We start from the raw sequence: 18,533 nt of genomic DNA, 5'->3' as shown, positions 1-18,533 counted from the left end.
TGCAGAGGCAGAGGCCCTATTAGGATGATCCACTGTCAGAGGGTCAGGGCTGACAAGAGCAGGAGGTGAGGAGCAAAATCCCCAGGGCCTGGACCTCTGGGGGCCTGGACCTCTGGGGGCAGGGCTGTGAAAAAACAAATACGTTACAAAATAAATGTTGGCATTTCAACAGACCAGAGAATAGGTATAACGTCAGTTGCTAAATCTCAGCATATCCAAGTCTTCTGTAAGTACCAACATTTATTAATATGATTCAGACATGGCAAAGCAAAACATACACCTTGAGGATCTCAGGTTGAGACCAAAACTAGTAGGCCCTGCTAGTAGGCCCCTGTTCACAGTTTACAGAACTACCAGTTCCCAGTTCACATTTGCTCAACAAGCATTTTCTACAGTTCTATTAAAGGAACAGTCTACCACAGTGCCAGATAAAGAGAAAGCTAATAGATGCATGTCAACTCTTATTATGTACTCTGTGACTAGAACACGTTGGAACAAGTCTACATATGTTTTGGCATTGTTTTATGGTGAAAGTATAGAGCACAAATACAAGCCTGGCACACCAAAGAGACAAGACAAGTGAGAAAAATATGTAAAAAGGAAAAAAAACCCAGGCAAATTTATTCAGTCTGAGCTTTGTTTTAAAACCATCATATGGTGATAAGGGAGATAGTGAAAGCCAGTTGCCTCGTGCTTAAGCATTATTGGAACACACACACACTTGCCAAAAGGTCACAGGGCAGATTGCAACAGAAAAACATGATACTATGTTAGTCATTGTCCCTGCTGTGATCATGTGCATAGGGGTTGCCAAAGTGGTGCTCATGATTGCAATGATGCCCCTGAGGTATTCCCCTGCCACCCATGAGCTCCTCCACTCACTGCTTCCTTGGCCATGATGTGGTCACCTTTTTCTCCCTTGAAAAGCAGGAAGTTGGAAAAGGTTTCCCATTTCCACTTTTGGCTCTATGCAATTGTCAAGCCTCATATTAATTCTACTATATCTGAATTTTACCCTGATCCCTTGGAAAAGAAAATTATGTGTGCACTCTCTCTTTCAGGGGAGGAGAGGCTAGTCCACGGAAGAGAAGTGACCAGAGGGGGTGGCATCCACAGTACTAATCATTCACGAGCCTAAAAAGGTTGGCAACCCATTGTCCAATAGATGCCCATGAGAATCATTTTAACGACACTCCACATTTCTAGCTGGGGAAATAGATATGCTAGCTGGTGACAAAATATTATACTTCTAGGAAAATGTGACATCACCACAGGTCTTCCACAGGGGAAGATGTCTGGATTCCCTGCAACAACAGAACAGCAACAATATATTTATTTATCATAGAAACATTTATTTGGAAAGGCCATAAGCCTCTGTTAAGCCCACAAATTATAGCATTTGATTAATTGACATGTTCCTCATTTTAAGGGCTGCTCTACTAAAGATTACTAATTAAATTTGCTAATTAAATTATTTCCCCTTTGATGAAATAGCACTTAAGATCACAAAATGCCATTGCTCATCTTCACATTAAATAATCAATGCTTTACAGGTGCTTTGAAAACGTTAAGGCAGACATCTGTTTAAAAAATCAAGGAGACTACGGTGGTGATTATGATCTATTGGCTAAAGGACAAATCCAAACCATGCCTATTTAATGTTAACAATTTATATTAAAACTCCTCATAATCTGAATCCAAAAGAAATAGGGAATAGTAAAGTTGATTTTGTTGTGACAAATGAGGATTCTGTATCTGTAGGCTTTTAAAAACAATTAAGGTACATGTATCCTAGATATCTTTATGAACTTTATAAAGGTTATTAAATATATATGCACTATAAACTCTGGTTTGTCATGACACGTGAGCACAGCCAATAAGTGAACAAGGCCTATCTAATAGAGAGAGGCTACTAAGTGCTTAGTTAGAGTCAGTACATTCCTTTAGAAGTAGCATTAACAAAAGGAGGTACTCTGTACATTAAGAAAAATAAGAGATACTGTTTGTAGAAACATAATGGACCCAACAAATTGAATAGCAGCTCAATCCTATACAGTCTACTCAGAGGTAAATCCCACTGAGCTCAGTGAGGCTTACTCCCAAGGGAGATGGTACAAGATTGCAGCTTAAAGCAAGTTTGACTTTGAAAAGTTTTGATTTCCATAAAATAAAAAATAATATTGTAGAGCTGGGAAAGGTTCAGAAAGGGCAACCAAAATGATCAAAAGGATGGAGCAAGTCTCCTATGAGGAAAGGTTACAACATGTTGGGGCTTTTTAGTTTAGTTTGCATGCAAAGGTCCAAATATTCAATCTCTGGAAAAGACTATTGCCCGGAATCCTGGAGAGCCAATGCTAGTCCATGTTATCGGTAATGAGCTAGATAGTACCAAATGGCCTGGTTGTGGTTGGCGATCACTCGTGACCGAGTAAGATTGTCTTCCAAGATAATTTGGTTGGAAGACGCTTGTGCGTGAATTTGTTTTATGTGGGGAGATTGGAGCATGATGATCAACACACAATCTTGATAGAAAAAGACTTTGATCAAATGGCATAGGTACCATGACGATTGGAAGTCTTTTATCTGCTGCAGCCTTCATCCGCCTTCACAGCCGTTGTAACATACACATTGTTATCCTCTGCCTGTTCTGCCGTTGAGGACATTATTGGATCGTTCTTTGTCTGGTTCCTCTCCCTCGACCTTACCGCCATGGGTGACCCTACTGGGAGCACATGACTCCCGACGGCATCGCTCACAGGGTTCATTGGAACATGCAAGCCCACTCACCACTACAAGGTGACGATCCAGCAAGGGGGCTGCTCTAGTGCAACCCTCTAACCCTCTACACTATGCTGTCTCTAGTTGCTTGACTACAGCTCCCATCATCCTTGATCATTGGCATGGCCTGAGTTAGTATAAGGCAGATTCCTTTGTTTCTAAAAGTGGAAAGAGACCAAAAGGCCACAGGGACTCCAAACTTTATTTATGTATTTTATTTACAACATTTATATACCACTTTATTGTAAAAAAACCCCTCAAAGTGGTTTACAAAAGGAATTAAAACAATAAAATTATTTGCAAAAAGAGTTAAAGACAAGTATTTAAAAACATTCAAAATAATAAAACCAACAAGAAGTTAAAAAACAGATAAAAGAACACAATAGCTTCTACATGCCTAGGTAGGCTTGTCTAAACAAAAATGTTTTTAGCAGGTGCTGAAAATAGTACAATGAAAGTGTCTGCCTAATGTCAATAGGCAGGGAGTTCCAAAGTGTAGGTGCTGCCACACTAAAGGACTGATTTCTTACAAAATCAGAACAAGTACCATGTGGCACCCGTAAATTGGAAAGCACATCTTGAACTTGGCCTGGTAGTAAATTTATTTATTTATTTATTGTACTTATATACCACCCCATAGCCAAAGCTCTCTGGGCGGTTTACAGTAACTAAAAACATTAAAACAAATATACAAATTTAAAAACACATCTTTTAAAAACAATTTAAAACACAATTTAAAAATTTAAAACAATTTAAAACACATGCTAAAATGCCTGGGAGAAGAGGAAAGTCTTGACCTGGAGCCGAAAAGATAACAGTGTTGGTGCCAGGGGCACCTCGTCAAAGAAATCATTAGCAACAACTGCAGATTTCAGAGCAGAGGTATTATTTGCTGATAGCGTCTCACTCATGTCAGCAATCGTGCCACAGTATTCTGCACTAACTGCAGCTCCCGAGTCAGGTTATGCTGCAAAGGGATTTCTGTGACCTTGGCTGACTGGCTGCCAGGATTTTTTTTAGTTTTGGTTTTTAGTTAAGGATCCTGAATGGTTGTGAGATACTGAGTTTTCTGCCTTACTCATAGGAATCTTGTTATGGTTGGCATGGTATAACATTTAGGAAATCATCACCATCCTTTGTTTTTCTTTTTCTATTTGCATTTCATTTACCTTTATCCTCATTCCCTTACATCCATAGAAACAACAGCAGTGGTTCCATGCGCTCAGCTCAGCCCCCCTAAATCCACTGATGATGCACCTTGTTGGTTGCATGATGGTTTGTTTCTTGCCAAATAGTGGTAAAAGAGAATTCACGTACTGGGAAGTGTGGCTGCAATTGTTATATTCCCAAACTGCTCCCTGTGAAGGTGGACCAAACCATGCTTGTTTTCTGTCTCTCAGTTATTACTTACTGGAATTGTGTTGGCTGTCAAAGTGAGTTTATAGCAGCCCACAGGGTAGACAGGAAAGTGTAGAGAATCTTCTTACTCTTATTCATTTCTCAGATTTCTTTCTGGAGTGAAGGGTGAAATCTGTAAAGATGTTTGGAGCAGTCATATTAAAAGGGAGGGGCAGGGCATTCCAGGCAGTGGGTTGCCAGCCCTGCTTGGATATGAATATCTTTGCAGAGGATCCCTAATCAAGCCTTACCAACAGCACCATTTAAATTATATCTACTCAGAAGTAAGTCCTATAGAGTTCTATGGGTTTAATCCCTTAATAAGTGTGTTTAGAACTGCAGCCTTTGGGGGCATCCATCTTTACTCCTGAGTACTCCAATTTAACATCTCAACAATACTAGGCTCCTTTCTTCCTACAGTGGCCTTCTGGTGACTGGCCTGGCCTGATAGGACTTAAATCCTTCTTGCCAGAAGCAAGTAGACTAGTTTAGTACAAGTATTGCTGTGACTAATGACACAGCTGGGTCAAAGCCAAAGGAAGCCCAGGGACTGATGTGCAGAGATGTGAAAGGAGAGTCTGGAATTGTACGACACACACAATAGCAACATGGAATGTGAGAAGCAGGAACCAGGGAATGTTAGAAATTGTAAAGCAAGAAATGGAATGTATCAACATTACAATATTTGGCGTGAGTGAATTAAAATGGATGGGAATGGGACATTTTCAATCAGGAAACTACAAAATATTTTATGCAGGAAATGTGAAATTAAGAAGAAACAGGGTTGCTTTAATAGTGAGAAGTGATGTAGCAAAAACAATTAAGAGCTATAACACAAGGTCTGAGCAAGTTATATCAATGAGATTTAATGGGAAACCTATTAACATAACCATCATCCAAGTCTACACTCCAACGGCAAATGCAGAAGAGGAAGAATTGGAAAGATTGTATGCAGAAGTACAGGAAGAAATTCATCACACACCAAAACAAGATGTGCTGATAATCATGGGGGACTGGAATGCAAAAGGAGGAAACTAGAAATTGTGGGGAAGTGGGGCTTAGGAGATAGAAATGAAGCAGGAGAAAGACTTACTGAATTCTGTGAAGCCAATAATTTGTTTCTTGCAAATACATTTTTTCAGCAAGCAAAAAGATGTCTGTACACATGAACATCACCAAATGGTCAATATAGGAATCAAATTGATGATATAATTGGTAACAGAAGATGGAGAAGTTCCATACTTTCTGCAAAAACAAGACCAGGAGCAGACTCTGGTACAGATAATTAACTGGTCATATCGAAAATCACAGTAAAGCTAAAGAACAACAAAGCAATCATAATACCAAAATACAATAGAAATAACATCCCAGAAGAATAGAAAGATCAAATAAGGAACACATTTGAGGCTTTAAACTTGGTTGATAGAGAACCAGAAGAACTATGAATTGAAGTCAGAGATATTATCAGGGAAGAATGCAAAACTACAATACCTTTTGAGAGAAAGACTTCAATGGATGACTGAAGAAACTCTTAAAATGGTTCAAGAGAGAAGGAAACCAAAAGCAAAAGGAGATAGAAACACGGTTAAAACCCTAAATGCAACAATACAGCAACTAGTATGTGGGGACAAAGAAAACTATTACAATGGTTATTGTATAGAAATAGAAGAGGAAAACAAAAAGGGTAGAACAAGAGCCTTCTTCCAAAAGATTAGAGAAATGAAAGGGAAATTTAAACCAAGAGTAGGGATGTTGAATAATCAGCAGGGGAACACACTGACTGACCGAGAGGAAATAAAAGGAAGATGGAAGCAATATACTGAAGAACTCTATAAAAGAGATGCCAGGATGGCAGATTCATTCACAGAGGAACCATATGATGAAGAACCAGAAATTCTAGAATGTGAGGTGAAAGCTGCTCTTAAAATACTTGGAAGAAACAAATCACCAGGAATAGATGGCATACCAATAGAGCTGCTACAAGCTACTGAGACAATCTGTCCAAATTTTGAGAAACATTTGTGAACAAATATGGAAAACTAAACAATGGCGCACAGACTGGAAGCGTTCAATACACATCCCAATTCCAAAGAAAGGGGATCCCAGGGAATGCAGTAATTATTGAACTATTGCCTTAATATCCCATGCAAGTAAAGTAGTGCTCAAAATTCTACAACAAAGGCTCTTACCATATATGGAGTGAGAAATGCCAGATGTCCAAGCTGGATTTAGAAAGGGAAGAGGCACCAGAGATCATATCGCAAACATACATTGGATAATGGAACGGACCAAGGAATTTCAAAAGGAAATCACCCTGCGCTTTACAGATTACAGCAAAGCCTTTGACTGTATAGATCATGAAAAACTATGGAATGCTTTAAAAGAAATGGGAGTGCCACAGCATTTGATTGTTCTGATGCACAACCTATACTCTGGACAAGAGGCTACTGTAAGTACAGAATATAGAGAAACCGATTGGTTCCCATTCAGAAAGAGTGTGAAACACAGGTGTATTTTATTACTGTATTTGTTTAATCTATATGTGCAACCTATCATACAGAAAGCGGAATTGGACCACAATGAGGGAGGTGTGAAAATTGGAGGGAGAAATATCGATAATTTAAGATATGCAGACAATACCATACTCTTAGCACAAACCAGCAATGATGTGAAACAAATGCTGATAAAAGTTAAAGAGGAAAACACAAAAGCAGGACTACAGCTGAACATCAAAAAGGCTAAAGAAATGACAACAGAAGATTTATGTAACTTTAAAGTTGACAATGAGGACATTGAACTTGTCAAGGATTATCAATACCTTGGCACAGTCATTAACCAAAATGGAGACAATAGTCAAGAAATCAAAAGAAGGCTAGGACTGGGGAGGGCAGCTATGAGAGAACTAGAAAAGGTCCTCAAATGCAAAGATGTATCATTGAACACTAGACTCAGGATCACTCAGACTATGGTATTCTCGATCTCTATGTATGGATGTGAAAGCTGGATAGTGAAAAAAGTGGATAAGAGGAAAATCAACTTGTTTGAAATATGGTGTTGGAGGAGAGCTTTGCACATACCACGGAGTGCAAAAAAGACAAATAATTGGGTGTTAGAAGAAATTAAGCCAGAACTACCACTAGAAGCTAAAATGATGAAACTGAGGTTATCATTCTTTGGACACATAATGAGAAGTCATGATTCACTAGAAAAGACCATAATGCTGGGAAAAACAGAAGGGAGTAGAAAAAAAGGAAGGCCAAACAAGAGATGGATTGATTCCATGAAGGTAGATATAGACATGAACTTAGAAGATCTGAACAGGGTAGTTCATGACAGATGCTACTGGAGGTCGCTGATTCATAGGGTCGCCATAAGTCGTAATTGATGGCACGTAACAACAACAAAGCCCAGGCTCCATCTTTTAGCTATGATTTCTATCTTAATTTCCAATCAGAGAAATATTTTGGTTTGAATTGTATGAGCCAAGCAACTGTGGCTGATGCTTAATGTATCATGCTTAATGACATCATTCGGACCTGTCCCTGTGACATTACTCAGGCCCACACCTGAAATCTAAGGGTTTGGGATGCTTCTGACCTGGCAACCCTAACATGGCAGCATGCACTAGCATATTGCTCTTACACAGTAAACCATAGTAAGCCAGAAATCCTAGTTTATTGTGAAGTGCAAACATGGCTTTTCTAGTTTTGGCTGATTCACAACCATTGCTGTGCACTCATTAACTGACACATGACCTGGTGGGTACATCTGACATCACAGCTTCAGAAAGTTCAGTATGAATGCAAAAACTTTGGAAATCTGTGGACAGAAATTTGCTTTTTCAGTAATATACTTTGTTTTGCATTTTATTCTGTATATATATTCTGTGTTTTACATTTTAAATTGTGGTTTGGACCTATATTTGATATTAGTCTTTTTTGTTTTAACCTATGGTTTAAATAAATGATTGGTTTATCACGTTAATAATCCCAAATTAGCATCTGCTAGTTCAGTGAACATGAAAATAAAACTCAAATAAGCTCATTTATTGTGAGTTTATTCCTGTATTAAATTTTATGTAAAATCAAACCCTCCAGTTTTGTGTTAACCAGGCAATAAGTTCCAGGTTTTGCACCCAGGAGGTTTCTAATCATAGATTTCCTGGGCCAAATCTGACAATCTGTTGGTACTGTTTAAAGTTGGAAAAGTACAGCACCTACAGATACATTATTAGAATAGCTAGTTCCTCATCCAAATATTGCCGTCCTAGGCTCCTATTGGGAGGAAGGGTTGGATATAAATCAAATAATAAGAGAGCTATCGCTAGTCGGGCGGTATATAAATTTAATAAATAAAAATAAATAAATAAATAAATAAGAATAAAATATTGCATTACTGTGAGCAGACCAGTTTTTAGTTCTATCAAGTTCTTTGGTTTCAGCTACCTGAAGGTCTGTATTTTACAGCTTCAGAGGATGTTAAATGTTTGCTCCTAATTTTCTGTCTCTGGACCACGTTCAACTAAATCCTCAAGCGATAGAGACAATAGATAGGGACCAAGTGGAAGAAAGCAGGGAGTGAATCTGGCTGTTTATTAGGGAGGTGAATTCAGGAAATATGAAAGAAAAACAACAATAAAAGAGTCCCCATTCAGAATCACTTCAGCTTTTATAAATACAAATTAAAATATATCCGAATGAAGTAATCCCAAATGAAAAATTTCTCTCTCTATAGTTTCCTTTCCAAAATTATTTTCTATAATAAGATATTTTATAAGCTGCTATAAATCAGGATAATTTAAAAAAAGATATTCAAAACAAATTGTGTTGTAGTTTACATAAGAGGTACAACCAAAGCTATATGGTTTGTCTTCCATCTTCAGCTGTATTTATTGGATGATGCAATATTCCTGCTTGCTTAGCCATGATTAAACAACTGGGAGTGGGATGCAGGACTAGGAGCTTCCCCCACACTTTTCGTTTTTGAATGCCAAGACCAATCCCATGTTCTAGTGATTCACTATTAGACCCAGAGTGACAGTAATTATGCTGTAGCTATCAAGAGCCCTTACTTTAATCAAGGATCTGAAACTGTGAGGCACTACCTAAGCCAGAACTAGGGACCCTTGGCTCTGTGTGCAGCTGCCTGTATGGTGGGCCTCCAGAGCTGCAGAATGGCACATCTTCTAAAGCAATGGAGCCGTCTCAGGTGCTGGACTGACCTTACCATCAGACCAGCCACTGGGCCATCCCTAAGGGGAAGTGCTATAAAAGGCTTTCTGGTTGGGCTGTTACTTGAGAAACAATAATCTGTCTTACTATGGTGCATTTTGGTGTCTTCTTCAGTACTGATTTTTGGCTTGGTCCTTTGGCTCTGAGTCCTGGAATAACTCCTGTTTTCCCTCTGACTTAAAAACTGTCCCCCACTTCTCTAAACACATCAGTTGATTACACAGTGTTTGTATTATATGATTGAAGGCACAGTTTACCCACTAAACATAAAATTACAGATCATAGCTACAGTACAATGGGAAACTAAAACAAGTTGTTTAGAAAATTCTTTTCTGTAGGAAGCTTTCAATAAATTGCAGATACAAGCAACATCACACCCTATATTATTTTAGAAATATTAACTGACTTTTGGGGTCAATACCTCACCCAGGTGCACTTTTCATTCTACAATTTATACATAAGTAGATATACAGGTAGTCTTTCTAGGACATTGTCACAAATTGTCAGCCTTACAACATCCCCAAATTTCAGCCAGTTACCACTTCATATTTCCTTCTGGAAAAAAAAAACACATGGTGTCAAAATATACCCAAGAAATGCACTGAATTTTGCCATTCGGGTCTGTTTTGACCCCAGCCAATGTTAGCAGATTAAAGTTGTTTCTAAACAGTTTACAGTATTTTTATCATATTTTAACTTCCCCCCTTTAAAACATAGTTTTTGTTTGTAACTGAACATAAAAAATTTATTGTTTATTCAATAAGCATAAGGAAGGGACAAGAGTTTACCACTCAGAAAAATTCTACCTCCTCTAAATAACTGTTTTCTGGCTCTGGTCACTTGGATATTGTTAAGCACACTTGTGCTGACATTGTCCCCCAAAGAAAATGGTTTCTGGGATTAAAAAATGACCCCACCTTACCACTGGAAATCTCATTGGGGTCAAAATATACCCCCAAAAAACATTAGTGTGATTTCCCCCCCCCCGTCAGGATGAGAGTTAAAGTAGCCTCCTGTAAAATGAACTCACGTATTTCATTTGCACACGAGCAAGCTTTGGTACTTGTTATGACATTTTGCTGCATTATAAAATGACTTATATTACTACAGGTTCACACAAAAAGTTCCACGTGAAGAAAACTAAACATTTAGTTCAGGAACAATCAAAGTAGTGGTATGGGTGTGAAAAAGATTTGTTTACATAAGTGTATATTTATATGCCTTCAAGTAGATTATGACTTATCTTTTTTTGATATATTCATAGGGTTTTCATGGTAAGAGATATTCAGAGGTGGTTTACCATTGCCTTCCTCTAAGCCTATGGCACCTGGTATTCCTAGGAGATCTCCCATTCAAGTACTAACCAGGCCTGACCCTGCTTAGCTTAAGAGATCGGGTGTATTCAGGATAGTTTGGCTGTAGGCTATTTGGCTATAGACAGTGAAATAAATGTAACCAATTTTGTTTTGTTTTATATTAAAGGGTCTTTCCATTAACTTCATTTTAGGAAAAAAGAATCTTCGTTCAGGAGACTATTTAAAAGTATTTATAGTTATGAAGATTTATTTAAAGCATACCAAAGAGAAACATTATATACACTATTGAAGTCAAGGATGCACTTAAATGTATTCATGAGTCAAATATTTAATTTCTCCAAAATGAGAGTCATCTGATACACTTGTTATCAAACTTCAGCCTTGTGTGTTTGGTATTCTATCCTACACAGTATAATGAAAAATCAATACTGTATAGAAGCCAACTACCTAATAGCAAATTACAACCCTAAAAGTGTGGGGCAAAGGGCAAGAAGGTGATGATGTAAGATAATTACCTTCTCACAAATTTTAGGTTTTGTGTGCTTCTTGTTTGGTCAGGAAGTGGCATGCTAACCACTTTCCTTGCAAGCGGAACCACTTGGATTACATGAAAAATAAACCAACTGCTGCATTGGGAGTGGGGAGGGGAAACAACATAATCTATGAATGATCTGTAATTTCCTGACAAACCATGTTCTGCCAAAGGAGGAACACGTACATTGGCTTTCCAACACTTATTAGGAGTCTTTTTTTTCTGAAGAGCTTTGTTGAAATTGCATTAAATGTATTTGATCCCAAATTTTATTGATTTGAGTTTGCAATACAGTGATTAAGAATGGCGACATGCAAAATCACTCCTAAGGGCTGTATTCAATGGTGCTGCTCTACTGACGGTAAGATTTCTGTCAGCTGAATGGGAAAGAAAGCAATGTTCAGCAATTCCCTCTCCCCCCTGCAGACCCCTGCACCCTTCTAAATCTGCTCTGCAGGATTGGAAGATTCTCCAGAGCAGATCTGGGGAGGGGCCCCAGGAGAAATGGTTGAAAATGGCTTCTCTCCCTATTCCACTGACAGAAGCATTGCCATCAGCTGAGCAACACCGCTGGCTACAATCCATAATTCTGACAAATCAAGTAGTCTGGTAACAAAATGACTGCATATTTAATCAGAGAAACTTTACAAAAAATACTCTGAGTTGCTTCCCACATGATTTAAGTCAATTGCCTACATGTCATGTAATATTTTTTTAAAAAAATCCCCTCATTATTACATCTTTTCAGACAAAAAATAATAATTCAAAGATTCACTGCCTCTAAAAAGGAAAAAGATCCTAAAGGATGAGTTCTTTTGCAGTATATAATATGTTAGTAAAAGAAAAATATATGTAACGTAAATGCACACAGTAGAGTCCACTCTTAAGACCCTATGCGTAAGAGGCAGCACTGCCTGTCCAAGTCACAGAGCACAATTAGAAAATAAGTGATTAATTCAGGTGGTTAGCTTTCCAGGACAACATACACTAAAAGGGTAAAGAGACCATTGCCCCAGTCTAATCAAACACTTTCTCATGTTAATGGGCAATTGCAGGTGATTGACAATCAGAAGATGACTTTTACGCCAGCAGATTAAGTTCCCTTGATGTTTTGAAGCTTTCCCCATGAAGATAACCTCTTTCTGGCTAATTGAGGCACCTCATTGACTCTTCTTTCCCATTCTGTGATTTCATTCACTAATTGACATAATGATTTATGCTAATTTACAAAATAAGGCACTATGGATAACCACATTATACAGACAAAATTGCCACCAATTCTAAATGGGCTCCATTCTTACAATGCTTTCCTAATTATTATAGTCATTATTACCTTTCCATTCTCCGCCCCTTTCTCACAAATGACCTAACTTTTAAAACTAACCTAAACTTTATCAGGCAAGGAGATACAATGAAGAACCAGGGGACTACTAGAAAAAAGATCCATGCACATCCAGTTGACTAAATTTGGATAAGATCTTCAACTCACATACAATATGAACACATTTAGATTAGATTACTCCATGTGTTTTTGCATATACATTTTACTCACCATGATTGAAAACTGCTGCTGTGCAAAGGGGCAAACATGCTCAATTACCTGAAAAGATATAAAACTTCCCATCTATGAGCCAAACTAGGTCTTCTATATCCTTCATCTAAAACAGCTCTAAGAATCCTTTATTTTGATGAACGCTAATTTTGGTAAAATTCCCATCCATCTGCATAGGCAGCACCAGTTGTGCTAAACTAGGCCTTCTTCATGAGGTTTTCCTACAGATGGAGAAAAATGCTTCTCTTCCATTCCTAGTAGCAAGTTTATTCTTGGAACAGCTGTGCACAGTTCCTATTGAAGGCAGCGCCAATGAAACAAAGGATTATTTGTATGTTTGAAAGAAATAATTCTGGCCGCTCTTCTGTAGATGTATGAAACAATGCCATTTGCATGCATGAATAACAATGTCTCTGTGTGTTGGTGTAAAGATGTGTTGTGAGGTACACGTAAATTTGTGTGTACAGGATTTCATATGCGAGTCCTCCAGTGTAGCCTCTAGGCAATAGAAGCCTTCCTGACAAACTCAAAACATAAACTTAAGAAATATCTGCATTAACAAGCATTAAAGTGTTATAGGATTCAGGAACCATCTTCGGCATTGAGAAATAAACTAAAATATAGAGACATATTTCTGCTGCTCCCAGCTATTAGCCACATATCCTTGGTGGCTATAGATACCAGAAGTATGTAACTTCTCCATTTTGCACAACATTTACATGTCACAAAAAGAACCTTCACTCACAGAAATATTCTTAAATTTTGATAAAAAATTGGGACAATCTTCTATAATACATCTCCTCCCTTCCCTATATATATTTATATAGAAATGTTTCACCTGGTGACATCTTCTGTAATATTTTTTAATCCTCTTCTTTTTGTCTCAAGTTAACACAAAAATCTAGGCTTCTGGGTTGAAAAAGCAGTAGTGGCAATGTGTAAATTGTATAAGGCAGCAACACAGGAATGGCATAATTTGATTTTCTCAGTAAACAGTGACTTACAGAGAGTAATATCTGGATGGCGCTGTGAATGACCTCTAGGTATTGGAAGTCGATGATGCAGCCTGTCACAGAGACATAGGAAAAATCATCCAGCATCCCAGGAGCTGAAGGACGCACCACTCTTCGTATGCAGCCTGGCCCATGTTCTCGCCACCAGGATCGATGCATTGAGATGTTAAAAGTCATGAGATCACTTTCCTAGTAAACAAAGAGAGAAGAAGAAGGGTTTCAAACTCTGACTTAAAGCATTAATTATGGTTAGCATTCATCTCAGTCCAAACAGTATACTGTATCATGGTTAATGCTGAAGAGTACAGGGACTGGGGAGCGACCATCTGAATCCAGTCTCTTAAGAACAGGAAACATTACATTGGCATAAGCTGTACTCAGGCGTCTACTCAGTGTTTAGACTGTAGACCTACAGACTGGCACTGTCCTCTCTCTTTTTACTGTAGTTTCTCCAATGCATGAAACGCTCTTCCTTTGAATATTTGGCAGGATCGTTCACCTTTTATAAATTTGCTTAAAACACTTCTTTGTGGCCTTTGTATCCTTTGCCATCTGTTGTTCTGTGCATATATATGTATTGTACGTCCATGCATTCTTGCTTCTTAGTTTCTCCCCTTTCCTTTGTGAACTGACTGTTACATTTTGTAGAGTGCCCACGGTGTCATAGGTGTCACATAAATTATATAAAATGATGATGATGATCTGCAGAAATAAAGCCCATTGAAGAGAATGAACCCTTCCACAGCAAAGTGTTCAGTTCAGATGGCCTCATTAGAAAGACTGATTTAGTCATTAGATTCTCATCACTTAATAGTGCATTGTAATGCTATTAACAATGGAGTATTCCTTCTCCCTTGCACACTGTCATTAGTTCAGAGTTAGATATAAAACTATTTTTAGCTGTTCCCTGTGGTGACTGACTTTCCCGACAATAATGTAAAAAGAGCAATACAGAGCTACAACCACTGTGAGAAATATATATCCCCATCAATTCTCTCCCCTTAAATGTTAGACAGGCACCATCTCTGTTATCGTTTCGGCGCCTACTGAAGACTTTCCTCTTTCAACAAGCCTTTTAGTAGAGACCTTATCCCAGTTTGCATCTGTTTTGGAATTACTTTTTTTAATTTTCAAAATAAACAAAACAAAATATAAACACAACCAACAAAATAAACCCCAAATATTACACTACGTAGATCATAATCATATTGCTTGTAAAGATTACATTTTGATTATCCATAGTGAATTCTCTATAGAATTGCTTTTAAAGATTTTTAAAATATGTTTTTAATACGTTTTATTTTTTTAAATGTTTTTCAGATGTGTTTAGTGTTTTGCCCTTTGTTTACCACCCTGGCCTCCTTCAGGGAGAAAGGGCGGGATAGAAATAATAATAATAATAATAATAATAATAATAATAATAATAATAATAATAATAATAATAATGCTACCATTGCATGGCTCATGATTTAGAGACCACTGAACTACAGTACTAAAAAAAAATCTTCATGGAGAAATGGAAGTATTTCAAATCCAGAATATTCACATCCACAACAAACATTTGCCACTAGGGTTGCCAGGTCTCCGGTTTTTGGCCGGAGTTTCAGGGAAAAAGGGGCCATCTCCAGCCTCCGGCAATACTTTGCTTAAACTGGATGATCTCCGGCTTTTCATTGGCCGCCTTCCCGCCCTTTGTCATTGAGGCAGGGAGAGCTAGTGCCGCCGGAGCCGGGCTCTGTCTTCCCAGGCAGCAGCCTGTCTTGGACAGGGGCGGGCGGGAGCGGCAACGAGGGGCTGGCCCTGGGCGCGCGAGGCGGGCGCTGCTTAAAAGGCCAGTCAGGCGAGCACGGCGCTGTCATTCTCCCTCCTGCTGTGGGCGCCGCTGGGCGGGAGTGGCCGCGATGGAGCTCGGAAGTGGCGGCGGCAGCGGCAGCTGCAGCGTCTCTGGCTGGGGAGCGCATCGCGGCCGCTGCCGCCCAGCGGCGCCCACAGCACGAGGGGTGAAGCGGCCGGGCATCCTCGGGGCTAAGAAGGAGCTGGCCCCGTCCGGCGTCCACTGCTGCTGTGGGTAGCAGGCTGGAGAGAGAGAGAGAAAGAGAGAGAGGCTGGAGAAAGAGAGAGATGCTGGAGAAAGAGAGATAAAGAGATGCTGGAGAAAGAGAGAGATGCTGGAGAGAGAGAAAGAGAGAGAGGCTGGAGAAAGAGAGATGCTGGAGAGAGAGAAAGAGAGAGATGCTGGAGAAAGAGAGAGATGCTGGAGAGAAAGAGAGAGATGCTGGAGAAAGAGAGAGATGCTGGAGAAAGAGCGATGCTGGAGAGAGAGAGAGAGAAAGAGAGAGATGCTGGAGAAAGAGAGAGATGCTGGAGAAAGAGAGAGATGCTGAGAGAGAGAGAGAAAGAGAGAGATGCTGGAGAGAGAGAGAGAGCGATGCTGGAGAAAGAGCGATGCTGAGAGAGAAAGAGAGAGATGCTGGAGAGAGAGAGAGAGAGAGAAAGAGAGCGATGCTGGAGAAAGAGAGAGATGCTGGAGAAAGAGAGAAAGAGAGAGATGCTGGAGAGAGAGAGAGAGAAAGAGAGTGATGCTGGAGAAAGAGAGAGAGAGAAAGAGAGAGATGCTGGGGAGAGAGAGAGAGAGAGACAAAGAGAGAGATGCTGGAGAAAGAGAGAGATGCTGGAGAGAGAGATGCTGAGAGAGAGAGAGAAAGAGAGAGATGCTGGAGAGAGAGAGAGAGAGAAAGAGAGAGATGCTGGAGAGAGAGAGAGAGCGATGCTGGAGAAAGAGCGATGCTGAGAGAGAAAGAGAGAGATGCTGGAGAGAGAGAGAGAGAGAGAAAGAGAGCGATGCTGGAGAAAGAGAGAGATGCTGGAGAAAGAGAGAAAGAGAGAGATGCTGGAGAGAGAGAGAGAGAAAGAGAGCGATGCTGGAGAAAGAGAGAGAGAGAAAGAGAGAGATGCTGGAGAGAGAGAGAGAGAGACAAAGAGAGAGATGCTGGAGAAAGAGAGAGATGCTGGAGAGAGAGATGCTGAGAGAGAGAGAGAAAGAGAGAGATGCTGGAGAGAGAGAGAGAGAGAAAGAGAGCGATGCTGGAGAAAGAGAGCGATGCTGGAGAAAGAGAAAGAGAGAGAGGCTGGAGAGAGAAAGAGAGAGTTTGGCCCTAATCCTCAGTTTCTTACTATTTCCTCTGGATAATTGCACTGCTGGAAACGGACAGAATCATCATGTAATTGTCTTTTCTTGACAGGATGTGGGAGTGAGATTGAAATTACAACAAATAGGAATGTGTGCCATTGTTCCATTTTTCTGCACATTTCCCATCTCCCCAAAGCAGCCTTCCCCAACCTGGTGCCTTCGAGATATCTTTGGGCATACAGCTGCCACCAGCTAACATCTGGAGGGCACCAAGCTGGGGAAGTCTGCCCTAAATTGTCAGCTACTTCAGGTCTATCAGATCTAAGCATATGGTCACCCTGTTGTGGGAAAGTTCCCATTAAACTGACTCGTGTTGTCTCATTAAGTCTCTAATGTGGCAATTTAAGCGAACAGACCTGATCTTGTTCTGGGTTTTGGACTTCCAGCAGGGGCTTAGACTAGAAGGACTAAAATGCCCCTTCTAGCTCTGTGATTCTATAATACATGTAAGTGTGTGTGTGTGTGTGTTACACACAAACGCACAGGCACACACACAAGCATACTTTTTTCCTTTGATCAATTTTGCTTAGAAAAAAAGTGTCTTGTTCTTGTCAGTTGACTTCCTTTTTTATTCTTTGTATGTACTTAAACAAGCTGGTCTGTTTTAAAAGAAAAGCTTGGTGGTGTTTGTGAGAGCCCACGAAAGAGCAATTTCAGGTAACTGCCACAGCCAAATGGTTAAGAATTGGCCTTATGACATAATGTGTACTGGCTGGTCTCTACAGAATTCCAAACACCATTTCAGACTTAAGGCTGCCATCTATTATCCCAAAGGCAGCCAAAGTAGCATCCTCCAGATATTGTACTAAAACTCCCATGAGCCCTATCCTGCTTGACCAGCAATCACAATAAAGTCCAAAAACGTGACTGCATCTGTTTAATGATATGCATGGAAATGGAAATGGACTGCCTTCAAGTCGATTCCGACTTATGGCTACCCTATGAATAGGGATTTCATGGTAAGCTGTATTCAGAGGCGGTTTACCATCTAAGGCTAGTACTCCCCACCTGGCTAGGGCCTGCTCAGCTTGCCACAGCTGCACAAGCCAGTCCCTTCCTTGTCCGCAACTGCCAGCTGGGGGAAACGGCTCCTTGCGACTATGCACCTTGCCCACAGGTGGCAGGGCACATAATCCCTGAGCCACTCACTGTGGGGGTGATCTTTAGCTGGCCCTTGACATCCAGGAGACACGAGTGGGGATTTGAACTCATAGACTCTGGACTCCCAGCCAGGCTCTCCTCCCCACTGTGCTATACCATCTGTTGCATGAGCATACAGTTAACATACAACTGACTTCATAGCACCATGCAGATAACAACTGGCTCACTCTGCATTAGCATTGCTGCTGCAAGCACTCTTAGTTCATTTTTACAAGATAGTTCAACATGCTATCTTGTTCATTAAAAAAATGCATTCATTCCTGACTTTACCTCTTACCACTTCTCCAGGCTGTAAAAAATAAAATAAAACACCTTCCACTTTCCTTTTTTGTATCTTTAATTCAGTTGTTGTTGTTAATGTG

At 39.8% G+C, this 18,533-nt stretch overlaps 1 protein-coding gene across 1 annotated transcript in view; it reads right to left on the bottom strand.

Annotated features, from left to right (window-relative positions):
- NKAIN3 (sodium/potassium transporting ATPase interacting 3) overlaps positions 1–18,533 on the bottom strand; it is a 332,467-nt gene that overhangs the window by 124,152 nt on the left and 189,782 nt on the right. Inside the window, exon 4 of the mRNA XM_061599855.1 lies at positions 13,812–14,009. Coding sequence (XP_061455839.1) covers positions 13,812–14,009 — 198 coding nt within the window. The remainder of the gene's footprint in view (positions 1–13,811; positions 14,010–18,533) is intronic.

The sequence above is a fragment of the Rhineura floridana genome, chromosome 1 (genome assembly GCF_030035675.1).
Source record: "Rhineura floridana isolate rRhiFlo1 chromosome 1, rRhiFlo1.hap2, whole genome shotgun sequence".
Classification (NCBI taxonomy): domain Eukaryota; kingdom Metazoa; phylum Chordata; class Lepidosauria; order Squamata; family Rhineuridae; genus Rhineura; species Rhineura floridana.
The sequence above is the reverse complement of the archived record's forward strand: the minus strand, read 5'-3'. Positions and strand labels throughout refer to the sequence as shown.